Source organism: Lytechinus variegatus, chromosome 1 (genome assembly GCF_018143015.1).
Source record: "Lytechinus variegatus isolate NC3 chromosome 1, Lvar_3.0, whole genome shotgun sequence".
Taxonomy (NCBI): Eukaryota; Metazoa; Echinodermata; class Echinoidea; order Temnopleuroida; family Toxopneustidae; genus Lytechinus; species Lytechinus variegatus.
Window position 1 is genome coordinate 53,839,014 of NC_054740.1, and position 26,797 is coordinate 53,865,810.

The following is a 26,797-nucleotide window of genomic DNA, read 5'->3' on the forward strand; positions in this document are numbered from 1 at the left end:
CCAGAAACAGAATTGGGGATATCCGCTACCTGTCACGGGGCATTCCTATTGGCTAGAAGGGCTCCCACTGGGAACTAACGATGATTTTGATTGGATTGCTTCCGAAAAGATGGGCGGGAACTTTGAGAGATATGACAGGGAAAAGACAATGTTCAGAATACCGATTTGTGACAATCATAGCGGTGTCACATCTCGGAGAGAAATGACAAAATTTATGACAAAAGTTATGACAGAGTTACAGAATACCACCCCTGGTGGATGTCATAACTTTTGTCACAAAAATTGTCATAAATTTTGTCTTATCTCTTTGGCGCGCACCAAAAATACGCGGATTTGATGCGCGTAATCCTTTTATACAAGCAAAAGATATGACAAAAGTTATGACAGGGGGTAGCAGTCATAAATTTTGTCATATCTTTTAGTACCAAATATCCCGATACCCTGCCGACTGAATGTCAAGCATATAACGATATCATTTAGATTAGATTGTGGCATAAGTTTCACTCATCATCAACGACAGTTTTTAGAATTATTTTGTCATGCTACAATTAGTTAGGCCCTACATATTAATTTCTCCCTTTTTTCTCTGTTTTCCTTATTTTTCTACTTCTCCTCTAAAATCCTTCACAGCTCCCTGTCTCTCTTTGTAATTAAGCGCATCAATATTCGCGTAGTTGCGCGATGCCAGAAACAGAATTGGGGATATCCCCTACCTGTCACGGGGCATTCCTATTGGCTAGAAGGGCTCCAACTGGGAACTAACGATGATTTTGATTGGCTCGCTTCCGAAAAGATGGGTGGGAACTTTGAGAGATATGACAGGGAAAAGACAATGTTCAGAATACCGATTTGTGACAATCATAGCGGTGTCATATCTCGGAGAGAAATGACAAAATTTATGACAAAAGTTATGACAGAGTTACAGAATACCACCCCTGAGTTTTTGTTTCATCAGTATAGCCTACAAGTCAATATGATTTTGGTAGATGATATGCCATTGCAATTGTTTTGGTCAAATTTCTAGATGAGATCGAAAATAAGCTTCACACCTCGACCCAAGGGGCGGTATTCTGAACATTGTCTTTTCTCCATATTTTATCTTATCTCAGAGATATGACAAAATCGGTATTCTGGTGGATGTCATAACTTTTGTCACAAAAATTGTCATAAATTTTGTCTCTTCTCTTTAGCGCACAGCAAAAATACGCGGCTTTAAATGTGCGTAATCCTTTTATACAAGCAAAAGATATGACAAAAATTATGACAGGGGGGTAGCAGTCATAAATTTTGTCATATCTTTTAGTACCAAATATCCCGATACCCTGCCGACTGAATGTCAAGCAAACAATTATATTATTTAGATTAGATTGTGGTATTAGTTTCACTCATCTTCCATGACAATTTTCAAAATTATTTTTTCATGCTACAAATAGTTACGCCCTACATATTTATTCCTCCTTTTTTTCTGTTTTCCTTACTTTTTACTTCTCCTCTAAAATTCTTCACAGCTCCCTGTCTCTCTTTTTAATTAAGCGCATCAATATACGCGTAGTTGCGCGATGCCAGCAACTGTTTGGGGGATACGCCGTACCTGCCACGGGGCTTTCCTATTGGCTAAAAGGGCTCCAACTGGAAACTAACGATGATTTTGATTGGCTCGCTTCCGAAAAGATGGGTGGGAACTTTGAAAGATATGACAGGGAAAAGACAATGTTCAGAATACCGATTTGTGACAATCATAGCGGTGTCATATCTCGGAGAGAAATGACAAAATTTATGACAAAAGTTATGACAGAGTTACAGAATACCACCCCAGGAGATTATGCCCCCCCCCCGAACTGCATCGACCCACCATGTATTATTGATTGGAAATAGCAATATTGGAGCGACATATCAATTTGGTTTGGTATTGTTTCAAGTAGCATAATGTTCAACAATTTATTGATACTCTTTCATAGCGACGGATGTGTATCGTTCACATTGCAATATCCATTGAAAATGCGTATTCTTTGGAAGCCTTAGTTATGATCGCCATAAATAACTATGCTTCAATTGATTTTTTTTCATCTACATGTATGTTGTAAGCACCTGAATCCCTATTATTCAATCACATTGTACAGACTTTTTTTTCCATTTCGAGTATTGCGTTTAAAGTCGTGCGAGTCTCTCATCTATTGTTACCCTCGAGCATACAGTTTGGCCCCGGAGTTCGGCCTCCTGATCTCGTGCTCCCGTTCCTTTCATGCGTAAACACAGGCATGACAGGTCACTCCTGTTATTTGTTCTCACCATATACCCGGCAGTTCTGTCATTGATAAGTGTATTGCGTCGGGCTTGAAGGGATATTAAAAAAATGGCTGATCAAAAGTCCCCCAAATCACCGTCGACCTCGTCCACGACCACGGATTCCAACCAGCGCCAGACTCGAGTGATGCTTTGGTGTACGCCCAGGTCAACGTCGACCATTTTAACCAAGTGTCTGAGTTTTGTGCCGAAAACGCAGGTGTACTTTGAGCCCTATTACTTCTGTTATGAGGCATTGGAAAGGTAAATAATTGATAACGTATTATTCAGTTTGTAGGCATATGCCGATAGGTTTGTGCAGATTATGATTCATTCATATTCTTATCAGCCATTTTTAGGATCTCAGACATAGATGTAAACAGGATTGAGGCACCTGTAGCAGCTATGCTAATGAATATACATGATAAAGAAAAACAAACGTAATGCCAATAGAAACTATCTTAAAAACGTTGCGGTATCCTCTCAAGGTGCAAATGAGTTAATCTGGTCCCTAATCACACTCCTCTCTGAGTGAAATGAGGGACCAGTCCTAATGGATTGGGATTTCAATCTTTCAAGAGTGAATTTTTGCCTTATTTAGAGCGAAAGGGTAAAAAATTCCAAAAGAGGTAAAAATTCACTCTTGAAAGATTAAAATCTCATTTCAACAGGACTGGTCCCTCATTTCACTCTGAGAGGAGAGTGATTAGGGACAAGAATAAGCCCGGGGGCAGTCAAATGTATATTGTTGAACACATGCGTGGCCAAATTATTTTCAAACACCCCCTAAACGATTTTTTTTCTCTGTGTGCAAAATAACCCCCTAAACAAGTTTTTCGCGGGCTTTATGTATACATTTTGGTTCCTAAACAAGTTGTCGCCAGAATGTGACCCCGGGAAAAACCCTAATGACGTTTGGCTAGTCTTAAGAAAAAAAACTCTGGAAAAAATACCCTTAATACGCTCCTTGGCTTTAGTGGTTCTGTCTCACGACTCGTAAGGGTTCGTGTTTTCGAATCTCATAACGGCATAGCGTCCTTTTTGCAAAGCGTCAATTCATACTTTGCCAATCTCCATCCAAGTATTGGTACCCAGTTGGAGGCGAAAGTCAGTGTACGCCTACCAGTTTGGTCTTGGAACTCCTATTGGAATGTGCTTCTCAGGGAGTGTAGACGGTGCATACTTTGTGTGCGGGCATGCCAGGATCCGATGAGCGCGTTATTAATAATGTTAAAAGCGCTTTAAAGACGTCGTCCGATGCGCTATATAAAAAGCGGATTATTATTATTTTTATCATTATCATTGTTATTATTATCTTTATTATTATTATTATTATCATCATTATCACTATTATTATCATCATTATCATTATTATTATTATCATCATTATCATTATTATTATTATTATTATCATTATAATAGTATTTGTGATAAGCTCGGTCTCTTTGCTCCATCGCTCCCTTTCTTGCTCTTGAAAATCGATTTGCTGTTCTTGTTTTCCTTCGGTCAGTCTTAGTTTGATGTATTTTATTTTTGGAAAATGTCTGTATGTTTTGATAAAGAAGCAATTTCGCGATTGCTTGTTTAGCATTCATAATTCCATTTTCCCAAGTTTCTCCATAATATTTCAGATGCAAGTAGCACATATCTAGAACATTTTGTTTCTCTAAATGTTATTGAGGTCCTTATGTAAGGGCGGATCGAATAATATCATATTTATATCACTAAATAATCGCCTGCTTCTCAAGTTTGCTTATTTATTTCAAATCTTTAACCAGAGTGGCCTGATCAGCATTATGTGAAATTACACAATATATACAATTAAAACGTTCCTTGAAAATCACTTGTCTTCCACGGTTCACTGCATTATAATTCATAACATAAAGAAAGCTAAAAAATTTCAATATAAGAGTCATCACATCAAAACGAAAGAAAAGAAGACATATATGCACATCAAAATAAGACTCAGAATGAGAAAGTAAAAGGAAATGCTAAGAGAGGGATAGAGAGGGGGAGAAATAGATAGAGGCAGACAGAGAGGGAGAAAGAGGCAGAGAAAGAGAGAGAAAAAATATGTTAGAGAAAGTGAGAGTTCAGGAGCAAAGAAAATTATGTAATATCTGACCAATCAAAGCATAATCTACTCTTACATAATAGCATAGGACAAGAAACACATTGAAGAAGTAATCATGCATTCATAATCATAAAACATAATACACATAATAAAACATAATACACATACTGCTCCAGATATATTGCATCAACCAACAAAACTACTTCGACCAGGGAAACTTTTTCAGTGATCTGAATGCGCCTTGGTAGTCATGGTAATTGCTATTGTCACAACACAGGTCTGGACCGTGACTATCATGGGATCAAATCAATGTTCGCGTTAATCATCAATCTCTGCCCCTTTGTCCATGTTCCATTGGATACTGTGACAACTTCCCTTTATAACCAGAGTCCGGTTTCCGGATTTTTATGAGTTGTCCGGGAAAATAATACTTTTTTTTTGTGAATTACAGCAGGTTACCGGGTCTAGAAGTCTTCTGGCAAATATATTGTCGATTCGATCACTTTTTGAAAGGTCTTTTTTTTTTAAACACATCCCTTTCCGATGTCAATGTTGTATTCATTATGTTGTGTCTCCATGCTTTTTTATATATATTTTGAATGCTTGTTTTTTCTTTTTTTTTCATGATATTGTATTTTCATCAGATTGTGGAAATTAACCTGAATTGAAGTGAATTTAAAAAGAATGAAAGGACTTGTCGGTTTTTTTTTCAAATTCTATTTTATCCGACAGTCACCGAAGGTCAGTTAAAGTCAGACACTGCTCTGAGACGTTTTGTCATGTTTGTGTATAAGACAACAAATGTTGAATAAATCCTCTCATGGTGATTTTTTTCTAGATCATTTTATTTGTTTGTTTACGAGGATAGGTTGAAGAGCTTGGGGATCGACGTCGACCCGTCCTCGATGAAGTCGTACGATGACGTTAAAACGACGGACTGGTGGACGACTGCGAATTTGATCAGCGGTGGAGACTGTAGTAAAGAGGGCACCCCAGACTTCAATAAGATGAAGTAAGTTAACTCATATCATTGGCATACAGAGAGAGGGGAGGGAATACGCCCCTTACCCCCCGAAAGTTCCAAGACCCTGTTGCACCCACAAATGTAATAATGCCCACAAATGTAATAACGCCCACAAATGTAATAACACTTTACCCACAAATGTAATAACGCCCACAAATGTAATAACACTTTACCCACAAATGTAATAATTTCACCCACAAATGTAATAATGCACTTTACCCACAAATGTAATAATTTTTGATCGCCCACAAATGTAATAATGACTTTACCCACAAATGTAATAAATTTGAAGGGATTTTTGGCAAATCCGTTCTGAACTAAAATCGTATAGTAATGCGTTCATATAGCACAAAAGTGCAAAGTCTCTCTTCCTGACCCGGTTAATTAACAAATTATAATATAAATCCAAAGTCTTTATTCCAGACCCGGTTGTTTCAAAAATTATAATATAAATCCAAAGTCTTTATTCCAGACCCGGTTGTTTCAAAAATAATAATATGAGCCCAAAGTCTTTATTCCAGACCCGGTTGTTTCAAAAATTATAATATAAATCCAAAGTCTTTATTCCAGACCCGGTTGTTTCAAAAATAATCATATGAGCCTGAAGTCTTTATTCCAGACCCGATTGTTTCAAAAATGATAATATAAGTCCAAAGTCTTTTCTCCAGACCCGGTTGTTTAAAAATTATAATATAAATCCAAAGTCTTTTTCCAGACCCTGTTGTTTCAAAAATTATAATATAAATCCAAAGTCTTTATTCCAGACCCGGTTGTTTAAAAAATTATAATATAAGTCCAAAGTCTTTTCTCCAGACCAGGTTGTTTCAAAAATTATAATATAAATCCAAAGTCTTTTTCCAGACCCGGTTGTTTAAAAAATTATAATATAAATCCAAAGTCTTTATTCCAGACCCGGTTGTTTCAAAAATAATAATATGAGCCCAAAGTCTTTATTCCAGACCCGGTTGTTTCAAAAATTATAATATAAGTACAAAGTCTTTATTCCAGACCCGGTTGTTTAAAAAATAATCATATTAGCCTAAAGTCTTTATTCCAGACCCGATTGTTTCAAAAATGATAATATAAGTCCAAAGTCTTTTCTCCAGACCCGGTTGTTTAAAAAATTATAATATAAATCCAAAGTCTTTTTCCAGACCCGGATGTTTCAAAAATTTAATATAAATCCAAAGTCATTATTCCAGACCAGGTTGTTTCAAAAATAATAATATGAGCCCAAAGTCTTTATTCCAGACCCGGTTGTTTAAAAAATTATAATATAAGTACAAAGTCTTTATTCCAGACCCGGTTGTTTAAAAAATAATCATATGAGCCTAAAGTCTTTATTCCAGAACCGATTGTTTCAAAAATGATAATATAAGTCCAAAGTCTTTTCACCAGACCCGGTTGTTTCAAAAATTATAATATAAATTCAAAGTCTTTTTCCAGACCCTGTTGTTTCAAAAATTATAATATAAATCCAAAGTTTTTATTCCAGACCCATTTCTTTAAAAAATAATTATATAATTCCAAAGTCTTTATTCCAGACCCGATTGTTTCAAATATTATGAAGTCCAAACTAAGATACGATAATGATGTTCCGGTGGAATAAAAATGAGAATCGAGCCTAGTCTTCTCTCTAGACCCAGTTAATTAAAACTGGTGGAATCAAAGTCTTTGTTGTTGTTTTAAATTATACTGAACTTATTGTGAATATACGCACTATGAGTAAATTGAGAATCAAGCATAGTCTTTTCTCCAGACCCGGTTATTTAAAACTAAAACCCTATAGTAATGCCTTCATATAGCACAAAAGTCCAGTCTTTTTCCAGACGCAGTAGTTTCAAAAATTATAATGTAAGTCCAAAGTCTTTTTTTCCAGACCCAGTTATTTCAAAAATTATAATATAAGTCCAAACTAAGATACCATAATGATATTCCAGTGGAAAAAAAGAAAATCGAGCTTAGCCTTTTCTCCCAACCCTGTTATTCAAAAATTGTAAATAACAATACAACAACAACAAAAACCGTATAAAGACCCCATAATCTTATTAATGCTGGATAACATGGACATATAGCGTAGTCTTTCAGCCAGACCCAGTCATTTGTTTTTCAAAATAAGGCTAAGAGTAAAAATATAAATAACTCCAAATCTAATACCAAGCAATCCTTGAACCTAAGAACATGTTTTTAAAAAGAGGTTTAGAATGTTGTCTTTACTCCAGACCTAATCATTACAAAAATTACGAAAAAAAATCTAACATACGACCCTATCATATTCTCTTGGAATAACATGAGTTGTAAAACGGACTCTTTCCTCCAGACCAGGTTATCTAAGAAATGAATTAAAAAAGAAAATCAAATCTAAAACCAATTTTTAAAATTTACACCCAGTAAAAAAATATGTCTGTACCCCACACCCAGATTCTTTTGTATAATAATACTAAGACCCCTACAAAACATTGTAATTATGCATTTGCAAAGAAAACGTCCATTTTCCAGACTTGGTTATTATTCAAAAATAAAATTGTCTAAAACAAATACCCAATAATCTAACTACTGTGAAATAACATGGAGATCGATTGTAGACTTTCCTCCAGACACAATTATTTCAAGAATAAAAAAAACAATAAAACCCAACCCCCAACAACGAATCTAAGAACCAACAATCCTCCAAATTAAGACCAAGTACAAAAGCACATGTTTAGAGCGTTGCCTCTATTCCAGACCCAGTCATTTACAAATTAATTCAAACAATCTTAAAACATAAGACTTTGTCATATTCTTATTCCTGTTGAATAACATTATTATGCTTAGACCTTCGTCTAGACCTAGCTATTTATAAGATAAACAAATATTGAAAAAAAAATCAAAGCTGAGACCAATCTTTAAAATTAAACCCAGTTAAAATGCTTGGGTTTAGAGAGTTGTCTTTACCCCACATCCAGATCTCTTAAAATACAAATTAAGCAAAAGATTAATCTAAAAACTTAGACACCAGCATCTCCCAAACTATAAAACCCTGTGAAAAGGCATACCGTAAGTTGGTATACAACTTGTTTTTGTTTGATGGAAGTGAAATAAATAAAATTGAATTGAATTGAATACCACAAAAACGTCAAATTAATAAAAGGTGTAAATATTCAGATCTGAATGGTACGCGCCTTAAAAACCCAAAATAACAACAACAACAACGTTATTCTACATCAATGATATTGTGGCGTCTTTGTTAATATAGTTTGTCTGTTTTTATCGTTTCTAATAATTTCCTATTTTGAAATAACTGCATGGGTCTAGAGCAAAGACTACACCATATTTAAAGACTGGGCGTTGTGCACCTGTAATCCAAGCTATGTGGGAAAGATTTTCTTTTATATAATATCTCATAGATCGTCGATCAACAACCTTATCGTTTACGGGAAGTAATCCCCATATTGTGTGCTGATATCTTATTCCTCAGTTTTTTGTTTTATATGTATTTAAAGGTTTTGTGTTTTTTTTTTCATAAAAAAGGAATGAATATACAAGAAATAATAATAATAAACAAGTGGAATGCCTCTGACCGTCTCACCTGCATCACGCGATTCAACATAGCAGCAGTGCTGACTTTGAAAACTACTATAACTCGAACAAAACAAGATGTTAAGTGATACTTGGTTACTCTTATTTCCACGTTTTATGAACTAGACCAATACACTTACAGAGATAGGATGGTAATTCAACAAATACCCCCAATGTGGCCAAAATTCATTGACCTCACATGACCTTTGACCTTGATCATGTGACTTGAAACTTGCACAGGATATTCAGTGATACTTGATTACTCTTATGTCCAAGTTTCAAAAGTCAGATCAATAAACTTGCAAAGTTATGATGGTAATTCAACAGATACCCCATTATGGCCAAAGTTCATTGACCTTTGACCTTGGTCATGTGACCTAAAATGCACACAGGATGTTCAGTGATACTTGATTACTCTTATGTCCAAGTTTTATGAACTAGACCAACATATTTTCAAAGTTATGATGATAATTCAACAACAAAAAAATCCCAATTCGGCCAAAGTTCATTGACCCTAAATGACCTTTGACCTTGATCATGTGACCTGAAACTTGCCCAGGATGTTCAGTGATACTTGATTACTATTATGTCCAAGTTTCATGAATCAGATCCAAAACCTTTTTAAGTTTTGATTGTAATTCATCAGATACCCCCAAATCGGCCAAAGTTCATTGACCTTAAATGACATTTGACCTTGGTCATGTGACGTACAACTCATGCAGGATGTTTGGTGATACTTGATTAACCTTATGTCCAAGTTTAATGAACTAGGTCTATATATTTTTTAAGTTATGATGATATTTCAAAATCTTAACCTCAGGTTAAGATTTTGATGTTGATTCCCCCAACATGGTCTAAGTTCATTGACCCTAAATGACTTTTGACCTTGGTCATGTGACGTGAAACTCTAATAGGATGTTAAGTAATACTTGGTTAACCTTATGGCCAAGTTTCATGAACTAGGTTTCTATACTTTCTAAGTTATGATGTCATTTCAAAAACTATTCTTAGGTTAAGATTTGATGTTGACGCCGCCGCCGTCGCCGTCGGAAAAGCAGCGCCTATAGTCTCACTCTGCTATGCAGGTGAGACAAAAAGAAGTAATAAAAATAATACTAAATAAATAGTTACCCTACTTCTCATACAGTGGGTGGCAAAAATAGTCAATCATGACTTATTGCCAAATAAAAACATGGAATGGAATGGTTATCCCCTCTTGTTAGAATGTTTTTCTTTTATATGATATATCATAGATCGTCAATCAACAACTTTATCGTTTTCGGGAAGTAATCCCCCTATTGTTTACTGATATCTTATTTCTCAGTTTTTTTTTCATATGTATTTTAATGTTTTGTTATTTAGGTGTTTTCAAAGAAAAAAGGAAGGAATATACAAGAAATTATTTTTTTTAACGGACAAGTCCACCCCAACAAAAACTTGATATGAATAAAAAAAGAAAAATTCGACAAGCATAACACTGAAAATTTCATCAAAATCGGATGTAAAATAAGAAAGTTATGGCATTTTAATGTTTCGCTTCATTTCACAAAACAGTTATATGCACATCTCGGTCGGTATGCAAATGAGGAACTGATGACATCACTCACTCACTATTTCTTTTGTATTTTCTTAAATGAAATATGAAATATTTTTATTTTCTCGTCATTGTCATGTGAAATGAGGTTTCATTCCTCCCTGCAACACGTGGAAATGTATTATTTTAACATTTTGTGCTTTAGGCAAGGAGGTCCTTATCGTCAAATTCGTAAAAATTGAAATAATGTATAATTCAAACAATGAAAACCAAAAGAAAGAGTGAGTGAGTGACATCATCGACTCTCTCATTTGGATGTAGCTGGCTCGTTCATATAACTATTTTGTTAAAAATAAACAAAACTTTGAAATGTCATAACATTCTTATTTTACATCCGATTTTGATGAAATCTTTAGCATTGTGCTTGTCTGATTTTTCTCTATTGATTCAAATCAACATTTTTCTGAAGAGGTCTTTGTTTTGTTGTTGTTGTTGTGTTTTTAATGACTTTTATAACTGGGTCTGACAGAAAGACTACGCTACATTTCCATGTTATTCAACATAAATAGGATCGTGGGTCTTTGTTTTTTTATAATTATTATATTTTTTTAAATAAATGGGTCTGGAAAAAAGACTTTGGACTTATATTCTAATTTTTTAATTAACCGGGTCTTAAAAAAAAGATTTCGCATTTTTGTGCCATATAAACACATTACTATAAAGTTTCAGCTTTTAGTTACCAGGTCTGGAGCAAAGACTATGCTTGATTTTCAATTTACCATTAGCGTCTGGAGAAAAGACTAAGCTCGATTCTCATTTTTATTCCACTGGAATATCATTAATGTATCCCATTTGGGATTAAAATTATAATTTTTGAAATAACCGGGTCTGGAATAAAGACTTTGGACTTATATTATTATTTTTTAAACAACTGGGTCTGGAATAAAGACTTTTGATTTATATTATAATTTTTGAAACAACAGGGCTTGGAAAAAGACTTTGGATTTATATTATAATTTTTGAAACAACTGGTTCTGGAGAAAAGACTTTTGATTTATATTATAATTTTTGAAACAACAGGGCTTGGTAAAAGACTTTGGATTTATATTATAATTTTTGAAACAACTGGTTCTGGAGAAAAGACTTTGGACTTATATAATCATTTTTTAAACAATCGGGTCTAGAATAAAGACTTTTGGATCATATGATTATTTTTTAAACAACCGGGTCTGGAATAAAGACTTTGGACTTATATTATTATTTTCTAAACAACCGGGTCTGGAATAAAGACTTTGGATTTATATTATAATTTTTGAAACAACAGGGTCTGGAAAAAGACTTTGGATTTATATTATAATTTTTGAAACAACCGGGTCTGGAATAAAGACTTTGGGCTCATATTATTATTTTTGAAACAACCGGGTCTGGAATAAAGACTTTGGGCTCATATTATTATTTTCAAAACAACTGGGTCTGGAATAAAGACTTTGGATTTATATTATAATTTTTTAAACAACCAGGTCTGGAATAAAGACTTTGGACTTATATTATAATTTTCTAAACAACTGGGTCTGGAATAAAGACTTTGGATTTATATTATAATTTTCTAAACAACCGGGTCTGGAATAAAGACTTTGATTTATATTATAATTTTTGTAACAACCGGGTCTGGAATAAAGACTTTGGGCTCATATTATTATTTTTGAAACAACCGGGTCTGGAATAAAGACTTTGGGCTCATATTATTATTTTCGAAACAACCGGGTCTGGAATAAAGACTTTGGATTTATATTATAATTTTTGAAACAACCGGGTCTGGAATAAAGACTTTGGGCTCATATTATTATTTTTGAAACAACCGGGTCTGGAATAAAGACTTTGGATTTATATTATAATTTTTGAAAAAACCGGGTTTGGAATAAAGACTTTGGACTTATATTATAATTTGTTAATTAACCGGGTCAGGAAATGAGACTTTGCACGTTTGTGCTAAATGAACGCATTACTATACGATTTTAGCTTAGAACGGATTTGCCAAAAATCCCTTCAAATTTATTACATTTGTGGGTAAAGTCATTATTACATTTGTGGGCGATCAAAAATTATTACATTTGTGGGTAAAGTGCATTATTACATTTGTGGGTGAAATTATTACATTTGTGGGTAAAGTGTTATTACATTTGTGGGCGTTATTACATTTGTGGGTAAAGTGTTATTACATTTGTGGGCGTTATTACATTTGTGGGCGATTATTACATTTGTGGGTGTAACAGACCCCCCCCCCCAAAAAAAAAAGGGAAAACAAGAGAAAACAAAAGGAAAATAGATGAAATGTGATTGTCGCGATTATGTAAAAATGATAAAAAAATAAACTTATCATTTTAAAATGCCAAATTTGTGCTTGCTGGCAACTTTCAAGATATTTTCCCACATTTTGCCGCGTTGTGTCCCTTTAAAACTGTTACCCCCACTGTTTACATTATTTTTTTTTAGCAAGGTCAGTAAGGAGAGGTCCCACTTTCTCAAGTTGGAGATTCAGTCAGGGTGTGGCGCTCTGTTGCAACAATATAGATTCGTGAAGCAGGTTCAAAATATATTTCTAATATGGGGTTACCCCACAAGAGTGTATCCAGCATCAGATACTACAAAGCATTTTAGGGCCCAATTATCTGGGGACAATATAGTGACTCTATTATGCTTGTGCAAGGACCCATATAGTTGATGCTGGATACGCTGGTAGATCAACCCCCCCCCCTCACCTGGCCTCCCCAGGCCTCAGTCCCCACGACTCCCCAGAAATACATTTTCCTCTAAAAGCGTGCATAGGCACTGTATCCTGCTCAGAACAAGTATAAAGTTATTTCTTTGTCGTCTTGCATGCCCACCCCCCTATAAAAAATATCCTGGTGCCACACTCAAGCTCTTCGTCATTCATAATTCAAACTATCTTTTAAAAACCCAGACCAGTTTTCCGTAATGACGTGTTTGTATTTTAAAGGTCAAGTCCACCCGAGGGAAATGCTGACTCGAATAAATAGAGAAAAATCAAACTAGCATAGTGCTGAAAATTTCATCAAAATCGGATGTAAAATAAGAAAGTTATGACATTTTAAAGTTTCGCTTATTTTTCACAAAACAGTGATATGCACAACTAGGTGAGTCAGTCGATGATGTCCATCACTCACTATTTCTTTTGTTTTTTTATCGTTTGAATTATGCAATATTGCATTTTTTATAGATTTGACAACAAGGACCAACTTGACTGAACTATATAGTATGAAGCAATGCTAATTCCTCATGTTCCGGAAGGAATTAATCGTTGTATCACTTGACAATGAGGTGAAAATTAGAATATTTCACATTTCATATAGTAAAATACAAAAGACTAGTGAGTGGGTAACGTCATAGTCTCCTCATTTGCATACCAGGCAGGATGTGTACAACTGTTTTGTAAAATTAAACGAAACTTTAAAATGTCATAATTTTCTTATTTTACATCCGATTTTGATGAAATCTTCAGTGTTATGCTTGTTGTATTTTTCTCTTTTTATTCAAATAAACTTTTTGTTGGGGTGGACTTGTCCTTTAAGTTTAAGGTCAAAATTTTGTGCTTGTACTGTTAAAATCGCTCTCATTAAGTCACTTTTAGGTAGTAAAAATACAACCAATTTTTTTTCTTTATTTAGGCCTATACAGATTAAGATGTGGATACCTGTCAATCATCTCGATATGCCCTACGTTATGTCGTGCACATTCTATGAAGCTGATGTCTCTCTTTTGATATAGGTCCATGCTCAAAGTGCTTTTTCTGATATTATATATACATCGTATTTTCACTCATAATTGATGATTTTCCTCGGGAGGGGGGCGGGGGCCACTTACATTGACGAGTGGATACCATACGCGACAAAAAAAAACACGTACATTATGTGCGAAACGTAAAAAGGGTGTCAAAAACATCAAAATAATGAAAAACTTGTATCCATCTCGCTAAGAAAGTTACGTGTTTAGGGTCAAATTTGCGAGGGTAAAAAAAGACTAAAATGTTTTAGGATGTACGTTTTGCCCCAGCAGTCAACACTACGTGTTTAGTTTAGAGTCCGATTTGGACGAGGTGGGGCCGTACTCAACAGTGGCGTAGCTAGGATTTTTTTTTCCTGGGGGGTCCTTGCTTTTTCAGGGGGAGCACCATTTTTTTCCGGTGTGTGTGTATGTGTCAAAAGGGTGGATCCGACTTTCGCCAATAGGGGACGGGGCCCGAAATTATTTTCACCTATATTTCCCCGATCAGTCACTTCTTAGTTTTATTCTTATAAAACAACATGAACATGAAATAATCCCATAAGCCTTATAAGCCTGTGCTTATAATAGCTGGCCCCTGTATTTTACCGAACTCACTTTATCACATGCTTAGGTATGATTTAACTATCAGTCTTTTCTGTATTATTTTACAATGTATCTCTTTAATTGTCACATTTAAATTGTATTCATTTATATGTTTGGAATTATGTGAACACGTTAATTTATCATTGATTTATGAATAAAATGCAGAAACTCCTTCCAAAAAAAAAGTGCGATCGATTTTTTTTAATTTCATGTATTTTTCCTGAAAATCTGATATTCTGGGCAATGTTATCTGTGATCCTGAAAAAGATTCGTATGTAACTAGATGGTTACTGCAAACGCCAAGCGCGGACAGAAGTTTTCATTAACTGTTCTAGCATTATCGAAAAGAGACCTGTTAAGGACTGCTTACATGTTACCCACGAATACGGTATATATTTCAATAATGCGAGCGCGAAGCGCGAGCGAATTTTTTTCACATTCGGACCTAAAAAATGGTCATTCTAAGTGCTTTTTATTAATAAATGGGATAAATAAACAATTGATGCGAGAGGAAGAAAATTGATATTTTAGACCTAAAAGCGGGACACTCTATTCATATTTTGTAAATCATAAGTAGGATATAGTTAATTGGGTATCATTAATAATGCGATCCTTAAGCGTGAGCAGACAATTATTGATATTCTGATATTTTAATTAAGTACACTTTAAATAAAGAGCAGGCAGGCTATCGCGCATGTTTTAGATTGAGACCTAGCATCTGGGCAGTCTGAATACATTTTGTTTAATGGAACATTATGGAATACACGTAGGCAATAGGAACTTGGCAAATCAAACAATGTGACCACGCAACGTGAGCTAAAAATGCTGATATGTAGACCATAAAACGGACATTTACAGGGCACTTAAATTTGTAAATGAAAAAAGAATAATGTAAGCTCGATGTTAAAATCTAAAATATGTTTTGTATATTGACTTCAAAACTTGCTCCATATCAGCCTATCGAGCAAGATATGAATCTCATCGAACATGCAATTCTGGCGCGAAGCTCATGCAAAATTTTTATATTGTATTATGAAAGATTTTTTTCTTCAAGTCTTCCCCTCACATTATTTCATTCACTCGTCTTCCTCCTCTTATTTTCCTCTTCTTTTTTCTTCTTCATTTTTTCTTCTGTCTTTCTTCTTCTTTTCCTTTTTCCTTTTCTTCTTTCTCCTTTTTTTTTGCTCTGCCAATTTTTTTCAGGGGGGGGCACCTGGGGGGCACACCAAATCTCAGGGGGGGACGTGCCCCCAGGCCCTCCCGTAGCTACGCCACTGGTACTCAACCCAATGATGTAGCCGGGTAGGTAAAACCGACTTCCGTGACATATCAATCAATTAAAATAGAACTACTTTATAGGGGTTCAATTCAGAGAAAAACTTGCCAAGGGTGTCGTTTTGTTTCCAATACTTGTTAAGGGTAGGGTTTCTCACGCCAATACTTGTTGAGAGGTGCATTATTTTTCAGAATATGGAAAGTACTTGTTTAGGGTGCTTTTCGAGACTCCATGGTCGCGCATGGTATCCACTCATCAATGGAAGTGCCCCCCCCCCCCCCCGGGGGGATTTTTATAATGGTCATTCTATAATCTTACCGATTTCTTATCCTCATTTTAGATACCCTTGCATCAAAGATCTTTGTGAAAACCCGGGTCCGGATAAAGATGTGATATTCGTGAAGGATATGGCATACTGTATTGACGGTCGCTACAATTTCCTACCCGACAAATCGCTCGGATATCGATACGCGTTTCTGCTCCGACATCCGAGGAAGGTCTTTGCATCTTGGCGAAGAATTATGTTAGATCTCGACCTGGAACCGGAACAGATTGGTTCGGAACCAAACAAGACAAGGTCTGAAACTTTCCACATAGTGAACGATCTGTCGGCTATTTACGCACCGCCTGGACACTTCTTCAAGGAGACCTATGATCTATGGTTGCACGTCAAGCAGAATTACGATCCGAACCCGGTCGTTCTAGACAGCGACGATCTGCTATCCGACCCGATCACGATGTTACCACGGTTTTGCACTGCGGTTGGAATACCCTACACAGATGCCCTACTGAAGTGGCCTGGAAGTCCGGATACTACTAGCAGTTGGATAAACGCGTTCACACCACCAAACGATTTCGAATTTATCCGGATGTACTGCAAGAATTCCTTTAATACCACACATTTTCTTCCTCCCGGCCCTCTTCCACAACTAGAGGATCTGACTGAAGATGTCAAAGAGTGTGTTGAAGCGGTCATGCCCTATTATCAAGAAATGTATGACTCTCGTATTTAGACGTGGGGCGAGACTTAGATTCAAACCTTGAGGATTTGCAAATGAAGCTAAAATAATTGATTTTAGATCTTTTGAGATCTGAAAGTTAATCCCTAAGATTAAAGTATATCTAGAATTCGGCTTGCCATTATTGTCAGTCGATCTGGAATGATTTTTTTTTAATTTGATATTTGAAAGTTAATTCCTAAGATTGGAATATATCCAGTATTCGGCTTGTCATTTTTCACAGCCGATCTGGAATGATTTTTAATATTATGATTTAATTTTAGAGTGTAGGCCATATACAGGTAACGTTATTTTGTTGTTTTAATCAAATATCATTGGTAAAGAGTCACATAATAAAACATTTTTTAATATATTATAGTATTTATTTCTTTTCCTTTTTAGCACATGTCATCAAATCTAGGGGGTGCATTACATTTGCTGCCCCATACGAGTACGAGTCCCCCCATATAGGGGTGCCTTTGTGCACCCATATATAGATGGAGCTAGATTCTCGGTTTTCAAAATAATCTTCATCCAAGCGGCTGGCAAAATTCCAATCATGAAATGTTTTGTTTAAATGAGAAAAAAAATTACAACTGTAACTGAGACTTTATCTTGCTCTTTTATACCGCTTTCTGTAACTCGCTGACCCTGGTCTGTCCCTGGCTAAGTCGTAAAATCTTGAGAAGTTATGAATGGCGCGGGCTTTTTTAGCCAACGCCAGGCCCGGGCTATTTAATTTTGGTGTTGCTTATATCAGCACCAGATCAGTGCCATACATAGAAGGAAAAAACAGTATCACTTACCTAATACTAAGTTTTATGTTTACAACAAATGCTTTGACTTTGAGATGTGGTAATAAATGTTGAATTTTGTTCAAAACTAGATTCAGGTATTTATGCGACTGTATCGTACTGTGAAATATCAAATTGCTGTATGATTAACATAAGATCATAATTTATACTACTTGTTTTACATGAATATAATAAACACTGTATTTTTATTATTATAATTTCTATAGTAGATGACGAAATGGGTCTTTATTATGAGATTTCGCGATTTTACACTTACGTGACTTGTGTACATACTAATGAGGGCTCAAATTGATTTGTTTTTATTTGATTTATTGATTTTCGTTTTATATTGTACATAATATGATAAACATAACATAACAAGTTCGAAAATACAACAAGACATAATATAATAACATAATCATAGATTTAAGGAGCACAATTCAATAAATAAAGTTATCTCAGTTGACATTTGTATTTAGAAGTAAAGCGGGAGGTCTTGTCGAAAAAAGCAAAGCTTACAAGAGGCAAGCCCCTAACTTAGTTACATTACCAAATTACAACAAAGAAATTATGCAGTTAGCGATACTAAGCGCCATATAGGGTACAGAGATGAACCATGTAATGAATTCAAATTTTGATCTTGTTTAATATCAGGTATTCTGCACCTTTAAATGTTTAAAATGCACCTTTTAGGGTGTAAACGAACATTTTTTGGTACAAATAAAAATAACAAGGTGTTTTTTTTTCGACCGAGGGTGCAAGATTACACGCCAAAAGATTAATAGTGTTCCATTTCAGGTTCAAAAATTTCTTAGTGTCTTAGTACCGTACGAAGACGACAAAAATAAAGAAAAAGTTCATTCCAGTTGAAGTCTTTTTATCAGATCTCTTCAAAAAGATTGAGACATCAGCGTTCTGTCGAATGTGAAAAATAAATCCTCGTAAATAGAAGAACAAAAATAAAACTGACCAGAGCACTCACTCGCCGCTCCTTCGATATGCCAGTTCATTCTCACACAGCGACAAGTACCTAAAACACTTTCCAATCACAAAGGTCACAACTATAACCAATTTAAGCGCGACGCAAGTTGGTCCGATCCTAACTTAGATCGCTCATGGACCTACCACTCTGAGTGGTAGGTCCATGATATAACAAATCAGAAAACAACTGCGTCCAATCAGAGTTCCTATTGTATAAAACAAGATGAGCCGCGCACTCTATAGAAACGACAACACCCCCTTTAGCCCTAACCATGTTAACCAATGGGAGAAATTTAGATCCAAGAAAAAAAGGCGGGGATTAGGATCTCGAAAGAATGTCAGAATAAGCACCCGGTGATAGTTAATTACGAATGCATACTTTCGGAACATTCAGGTGTACATTTCCAGAATTTTTCATAATTTCCATATTTCTCAATATATTAAAGGAGTTGTATTTAACACGTGAAAGGGAAATGGTGTCCAGGGAGCGCCAGGGACAGCTTTTGTATACAAAGATTAAACTTGTTTACAAACATAAACTTACATAGCGCCCTCTTCAGATAAATTCGGCCTAAATGGCCTAAATGCGTACCAGTGGTAGTGTGTACCTTTAATTGGCTGAAATCTGTTCATTAATCGGTGCAGACGTCTATATCAAAGGTATATATATAATGAGAGGCAAAGGTATATATATATATATAACGGGAGACAAAACCACAAAACAAAATATATAAAAACACACAAAAAAAAACAATACGGAGAATTGGAGTCCCTTCCATGTCGAGTATAGGCTTAAAAGGGAGAGTGCACCTAACCTGGGGACGGGGGGAAGGAGGAGGGGTAGAATAACACTTTTTATCTTTTTTCTCTCTTATCATGTCATATATCTTGTTAATATATCATTTTGTAATTGCTGAAACGCATTAGTATTAATTTCTAGTATCTTTGAAGTTTCATGTATAATTTGAGGTGGGAGGTAGAATAACACTTTTTATCTTTTTTTTCTCTCTTATCATGTCATATATCTTGTTAATATATCATTTTGTAATTGCTGAAACGCATTAGTATCAATTTCTAGTATCTTTGAAGTTTGATGTATAATTTGTATAATTATATTTGTTATGGATTTATGATTGTTTCAAATAGTTTGTACAAATTGCTTATAGAATGTGATTGTGTATTTTTATTTGAGAGAATACAATAAAACATCCTTTTAAAAAATATCAAACCTCACGATTAATTTTGCGCGACGTTTGAAACCGTGGTCTAAATCGTGGAATAATCGTGGAGGTCGTGTCAGATCTTGAGGTCGGTCGTGGTAATCATTTTGATTGCAGAGAAAAAAATTGGATTGCTCAAAAAATTTCTCCATTAACTACGAAAGGCCAATCGTAACGGATGCGCTGTGGTGGGAATGAGGTTTAAGACCTGATTGACAAAAATATCATGCAAAGTATTTTGACCGATTTGGTCATTTTAGTCATTGACCACAATTGCATGCATTGAAAATTTGCAAGTGAGCAGCTATAATTTGCGACAAAGTTTTGGACCAGAGGCGGCTGAATGTATTTTCGTTGGTGGCGGGGAGGGGGGGGGGGAGGAAAAAACAGAAAGGACATTTGTCACAAGGATATTGATAACAAACATATATTTTCACCATCAGATTTCATTTGTAATATGTTCTAGAGTGGGAGATTTAAGCGATATCTTATATAATCGATTACGAGTGAATATTGATTTAATTATACCTTGGGTGATCCATGGTTGTTTATTCTTCTTTTTACTTGGGTTGATTCTCGTCAGAGGTATATTTTTGTCATAGTATTGAAGAAGTTTATTTAGAAATATATCATATGATCTGTTAACATTATCTTCTCCAAAAACGTCTTCCCATCCCTCTGCACTCAAATCAGTTTTAAGAGCATCTATGTTATGTCTAGTTTCTTTTCGCCGGGTGACTTTTCCTTTAATGTGTGGCTTATGTAAATGTTTATAATCTCGGCATATCGTAAAGATTGGTAGATGGTCAGAAATGTCGTAGTAAATTATTCCGTTGTTGTTATTATCTAATAAATTTGCATTGCAAAATATATTATCTATTATTGTGTGTGATGTACTTGTTATCCGCGTTGATTTATTTATTAGAGGTTTAAAAGAAAATGATGAAAACAAATTAATTAACTGTTGGCCAAGAGGAGAGTAAGGCATTGATATGTCTATGTTGAAATCTCCTGGGCGTTGTGGCGTGCGCCTGTAATCCAAGCTGTGGGGAAGTTACAAATTGATGCAGAGGTTCGAGGTTCGAGCCCTGGTCACGTCTTTCGGATGGTGACGTTAAAGGTCGGTCCCAGACGTAAATAATCATATCTGATTGATACACGTCTGACAAAACTCAAATACACACACACTCCCATGAGATAAATATCCTTGTTTTCGTGTGATATTGTTTCAAGACAGGATTCCAATTTATCGAAAAAAAAATGTTAGCGATGTTATTTGGTGGTCTATAGAATTTGAAGTGAAAGGTGCGTGCAGGTGAGAGTGAAAGTGAAGTATGTACATAATAATAATAAGGGTGTGTCGGATGTTTTGAGCGTACATGATTGTGTGACGAACAGACTCCGGGCTGCACAGTATAACAAACAAGAGAGGAAAAAGAAGGGGGATCCTCCGGAATTTTGTTAACCTGTACAAATGCATGTCTTGGTTGAAGTAAATCTCGATGTTTCATTAGTCTCAGTATAATAAAAAAAGGTGAAATCTAGGTTGGCATAATACAATGAATACTAACAATGTTCTATTTAACCTCATGGATAGGATCGTCACCGAAAAAAAAATCAATTTACCTATCATTCAAGCGTATTATGGAATGTAAGAGCGAGGAAATCAAATTGTTTACAAAAGTGAAGTATGTTGACAATGAGGATACCATTTACATATAAGAATCGTATCCTGGGGCCCGTTGCAGAAAGAGCTGCAATCAATCGCAACTCTAAAAATCATGCGCAACTTGATTTTCAACCAATCAACAGCGCGCATTTGGGACTTGCGATTGATTTTTTGGCTTGCATTTTAAACGCAACTCTTTCTGCAACGGGCCCCAGGTCATTAATCTACAGTTTTAGGTCTATATTGTCGATTATGTAAAGATGCATGTAGCCTACATTGGAAAATCGGAGTGAAAGTGAGATACTATTGAAATGAACAAGGTGATTGAAATAACATGAATAGACAAACGTTGGCATGGAACATAGAAAGTATGCAAATGATTAATACAAGCAGGGAGATAATACAGCAAAGGCATAGATACTATAGAAATTACTTTCGACAAGGGATCTCATTTTACATAATGATTGTGAGAAAATTCCAGTAAGAGGAATGTGCACATGTACCACACTATACTATTCAAAGTGGATAGAGCTTCATTGAATCTTGCATAAAAATTATAAAGCTTCAAAGGAAAATGGGTTGCAACACTTAGAATTACACGCTGTATGTAGCGAGTTCAAGCGAAGCCAAAAGATTATCAGATATTTTTAGCATAGTAAAAATAAAAAATAGATCCCTAATGTGGAAAAAGAACAGTATAAAAAAAATCAGACAATGTAACAGGTAACAAAGTGACCATTTTAGAAAATTGCAATAAAAGAATCATTTAGTGATAAATAAATTCAGGATACCAAGGGGTTACATATCGTGACAACAGAAAATTCTTATATGGAGAATGAGAAAAAATTTGTTCCTGTACTGAGAATATGAAAAGTGTCATCAACTTTAGATTGTCAGTTATGTTCAAAGACATATTTTTTAATGAGTATGATACACAAGGAAGACTCGCTCCGATTCAATGAATTCCTAATTTTATTTCAGAAATCGTCATTACAGAAAAAAAAACTCGAAAATTTTTTTTCCATTATTTGGTTACGGATTTTGCAGAAAGATCAACAGTTGCAAAATGAATATTTTTTTTAAATGTTACTTTATACATTGCCCAAATGCAAAAATCTGAATATTAGAATAAGAGAATGCGTCATTTATAACTCACGTTCATGTAATGCTGATCTGACTCTGTCAACCTATCGCAATATAATTTTTTTTTCGTTAAGATCGCATCGACCAAAGAGAACATCCTTTTTAAATTATACAGAGATAGATCCTGTGAAAGGAGGAATATCTAAAAGGGTTTTAATTTCAATTACAAACAAGCGAGACAATTCTGAAAGTAGAATAATATACTATTAGTTTGGTTTAATTTTGGCTAGAATGTGGTGAAATTTTTAGATTAAACTAGCTGATATGATAATGTAAACTCATATTATCACAAACAAATTGAGTTATGATGCATACGATTCAAGGGTGTATATATATATATATATATATATTTATATATATGTATAGACAAAATACATGTTGATCTATTCTGTTAACATATAAAATATCTCGTTTATATTGAAAAAAAATACACTCCTAAAAAAGTCGAGAAAATAAAATATATCAAAAGGGGAAATGTCTAACCCTGACTATAGTTATTTGAGTTAGGAAACAGCTAGACTAGTTTGTGATGGCTTTTCAAATAACCAAAGAATTCAATATGACTCATACTGTCTACATGACCATATATAAATCTGTTCATAGTAATATGATACAAAATTCCAAAAGTATATACACAGAGTGTAGAACAGAATAGTACATTTGGCTGGTTAAGAGTTGAATGTAAGTATCAACCGTTTTCAATATGTTAGACCACTTTCCCGGTACAGCATATTAAAAATGTCTTCGTGCCTGATGGGCGTCTATGACGATTATTCTTTTTTTTCAAAAGAACATGTACATAAAAGATAACATCTAAAATCAGATAATCTTTGTATATTACTGAACTGTCGTGAAATTAACGTCAGATTGACGCACATATAATGAAAAATATCACAAATCATTCAAAATAGGTTTATAGGCAAAAAAGCAGAATATCTCGAATACATCAACGAGAGAGACTCCAATGAAAACATCAACAAGGTATACTCCATGTATGACCAAAAAGAGTCTGAAATACCAATATATTAGTAGACAGTATAAATTGTTGTTGTTAACAAATAAGATAAAGGAAACTTGAAACTTTAGACAAACATCTGCTCTTTCCGAAAATGAAATAACCAAAGTAATTAGCATACCCAACTGCCATGACTGTATATTTCATTCATGATAGAAACAGATATGGATAAGATTTTTTTTCTGTATTAAGCCATTTCAGGAAGTTAAGTAACCAAACTAACTGACAGATTCGATTATGTATGTCGTGATGAATTACAGGTATATCATCGTTCGTATGTAAAGACATACGTCAACAACATAATAACAACGAATTAAGAAAAAGTTTAAGCAAAACATAGCAACGTAGGAATATCCATGTTACATCATAGAGGTGGACTCCAGTAAATTAGAATAATTGAAAAGGCTTGAATAACCCCAGAGAAGTAAAATGCTTTATAAAAAGTAGACAATTTTTTGGGCAAATTGTAACTTGAAAACAAATACTTTAGAAAATGGAGTAACCAAGTTTTGTCACGATAAATGAAGGTAAATGTTTTTAGTTGGTGCATCTTGAGTCTGAAGAGTATGAAATATCCCTTAGGAAGTAAGATGCTTCAATCATGACCATTTTATTTTGTTTATTATTATTTTTTTTTTTTATATTGTAAACAAAATCAGCCATTTTAGCATGGTGGAGTAACCAAAGCAACTGAGGGGTTAAACAGCAAAAGTATATGATAAATATCGCTATGGAATCTCCAGTAAATACATCTTGTGTCTCAAGAGTATGAGATACCATTTGAAGTAAGATGCTACATTTTTAATACATGTAAATAAATTGTAATCTAACATAACAGCTATTTCTGGAAATGGAGTAACTAAAACAACTGAGGGGGTACATAAAGAAACATATATTTACTGTTCATACATCTTGAGTCTGTAGAAATAAGATGCTACAAAGTTGATTTTTTTTTCTCCTGTATGAAGTGTAAACCAAAGCTCCATTTCTAGAAGCATGGAAAGTGATGAACTAAAGTATCTGAGATGTTGAACTGTATGCAGGTAAGTACAGTTATTAGTCTTAATAAATACCTAAAATTGATTTTCATGAGAATAATTGAAATATAGCTGTCAAAAACTTGTTAGATTCCTTTTTTGTTGCATGATAACAGATTTCTTTTTTCTTTTTTTTTCAAACATAGTATTACATGAAAATAATCATGAAGAAGAATTTCATTTACTCATCCTGGTGCTGGTAGTCATTCCAAGTGGATGCTCCTTTTGGTTTCCATTGAAGTTAGCCTTGGTGTTCTTAAGAAATATCTTGGTCGAGACGCCATCCTTTTTTCTCATGTCATATGCAACCTTTGCGAGATGACCGCGTCTGGCCTTGAGGGCAGAGGGGAGGTCGGTGCGGATCGAGATGCGTTTTGGAGTAGGACTACCAGGCATGGGTTGCGCGTTGACTCGTGGTCGTCGATCTCTATTTTCGAAGGCTGATAGAACTTTATTTCGGTCGGTCAGAAACACAAATTTGACTATTATTGGGTTGGGCGCTGTAGGTTGAAAGCTTGCGTCATGATTTGCGCGTCGGAGAAGGCGATGAGCGTTGACAAACGCCATGTTGGCCGCTTCGTCTGCGTCTATTCCTAGGTCAACGATGACTTGAAATACATTCTCGTTAGGATCCTCATGTAGACCATAGAAGAGCAAGTTGGAACGGCGGTTGTAGATCTCCATCGAAGTGAGCTGATTTTGTAGGTCAGCAATACGAGATTCCAGGTTGGCAGTAATTTTCGGAATAATGTCCTTCTCGATCTCTTCGACTTTTCCAGAATTAAACTCAACAGCTCCTTCAATATCACTCACTTTGGTTTTTATAGCTGCAATATCACCTGTAAGATAGTCCAGCTTTTCAAAGACCCTTGCAAACGAAGTTTCCATGTTTTTGTTCACGTCCATAAGTGAAAGCGATCCGTCCGATGTAGCTGTGAGCTGTTCGTTGCGTGTTACCGAAGACTCAATAGCACTGGGGCCAGAGGCGTGGCTTCGCTCATTGGTCTTAGGGTTCGATTGCGAGCGTAAGTCGCGAGGCATTTTACCTTGTGTTGTTCACTCTAAATGTTATCAAAAAACAGGAAATGAATACAAGGTATCCTTCCAAAAATAGGTCCAGTGTATACTATTATCCCAAAGCAAAGTTCGTAGACTGTAATAATCCGGAAAAATGACGACAGTGTAGGTGAAATTAGAGGTAAAATAGAGCAAATCAGCCCGGAGCTGTCTGAGTAGTTGTTCACACAACGGTGTCCATGTAGCTACCCTTCATCTCGATATGACGATTCCCGGCATTCTAATTTCACCTTTAATCAGGGAGCAAATGAGCTTTCATTGAACAAAATATGGACTGTTTAATACTTATTTGCTCTTTATATTACTTTGTCCTTTTCTTCTGTAGTTTAATTTATTGAAAATTAACCTTTATCATCCTCTGTTGCACATTTTAAACGATTGAAGTAAAAAAAGCTCGCCCACTACGCTCACTCGCTGCATTTCTTCAGTGATTACACACCCCTTGAAATATGATTTGGTTATGATCATTCTGTCTTTCAACTATTGTGAATTTGCTCGCTCGCTTCAGCTTGGAGTGCTGGCTGTGCCACATGACAGAGTTTAAGTTTAATAAATTGTTTATATCCTCTGATCCAATTCAATAGTTACTTTGATTCCTACTGCATGAAAAACACCAACTTATCCCTGCATGCCTCGCTGAAAATAGTTTTATGCAGATTGCTGTAAACTTTGTACATTGCATATTTTTATGATTCATGAATAAAAATCAAAATCAACAAACTATTGTT

At 35.0% G+C, this 26,797-nt stretch overlaps 1 protein-coding gene across 1 annotated transcript; it reads left to right on the forward strand.

The window, feature by feature from the left end:
• Positions 1-2,196: 2,196 nt before the first annotated feature.
• Positions 2,197-18,875, forward strand: LOC121416819. Its single transcript, XM_041610336.1, has 3 exons — positions 2,197-2,547; positions 5,226-5,369; positions 16,476-18,875. The coding sequence occupies exons 1-3, from the start codon at positions 2,354-2,356 to the stop codon at positions 17,146-17,148; spliced, it is 1,011 nt and encodes a 336-aa protein (XP_041466270.1). The 5' UTR covers positions 2,197-2,353; the 3' UTR covers positions 17,149-18,875.
• The last annotated feature ends 7,922 nt before the right edge of the window (positions 18,876-26,797 follow it).

Excerpts from the sequence above, each read along its gene's own strand:
- LOC121416819 (XM_041610336.1), top strand. The coding sequence starts at position 2,354 with ATGGCTGATCAAAAGTCCCCCAAATCACCGTCGACCTCGTCCACGACC. Across the intron at positions 2,548-5,225 it reads TGTTATGAGGCATTGGAAAG|GTTGAAGAGCTTGGGGATCG; the intron begins GTAAATAATTGA and ends TTACGAGGATAG. Across the intron at positions 5,370-16,475 it reads CCAGACTTCAATAAGATGAA|ATACCCTTGCATCAAAGATC; the intron begins GTAAGTTAACTC and ends TCCTCATTTTAG.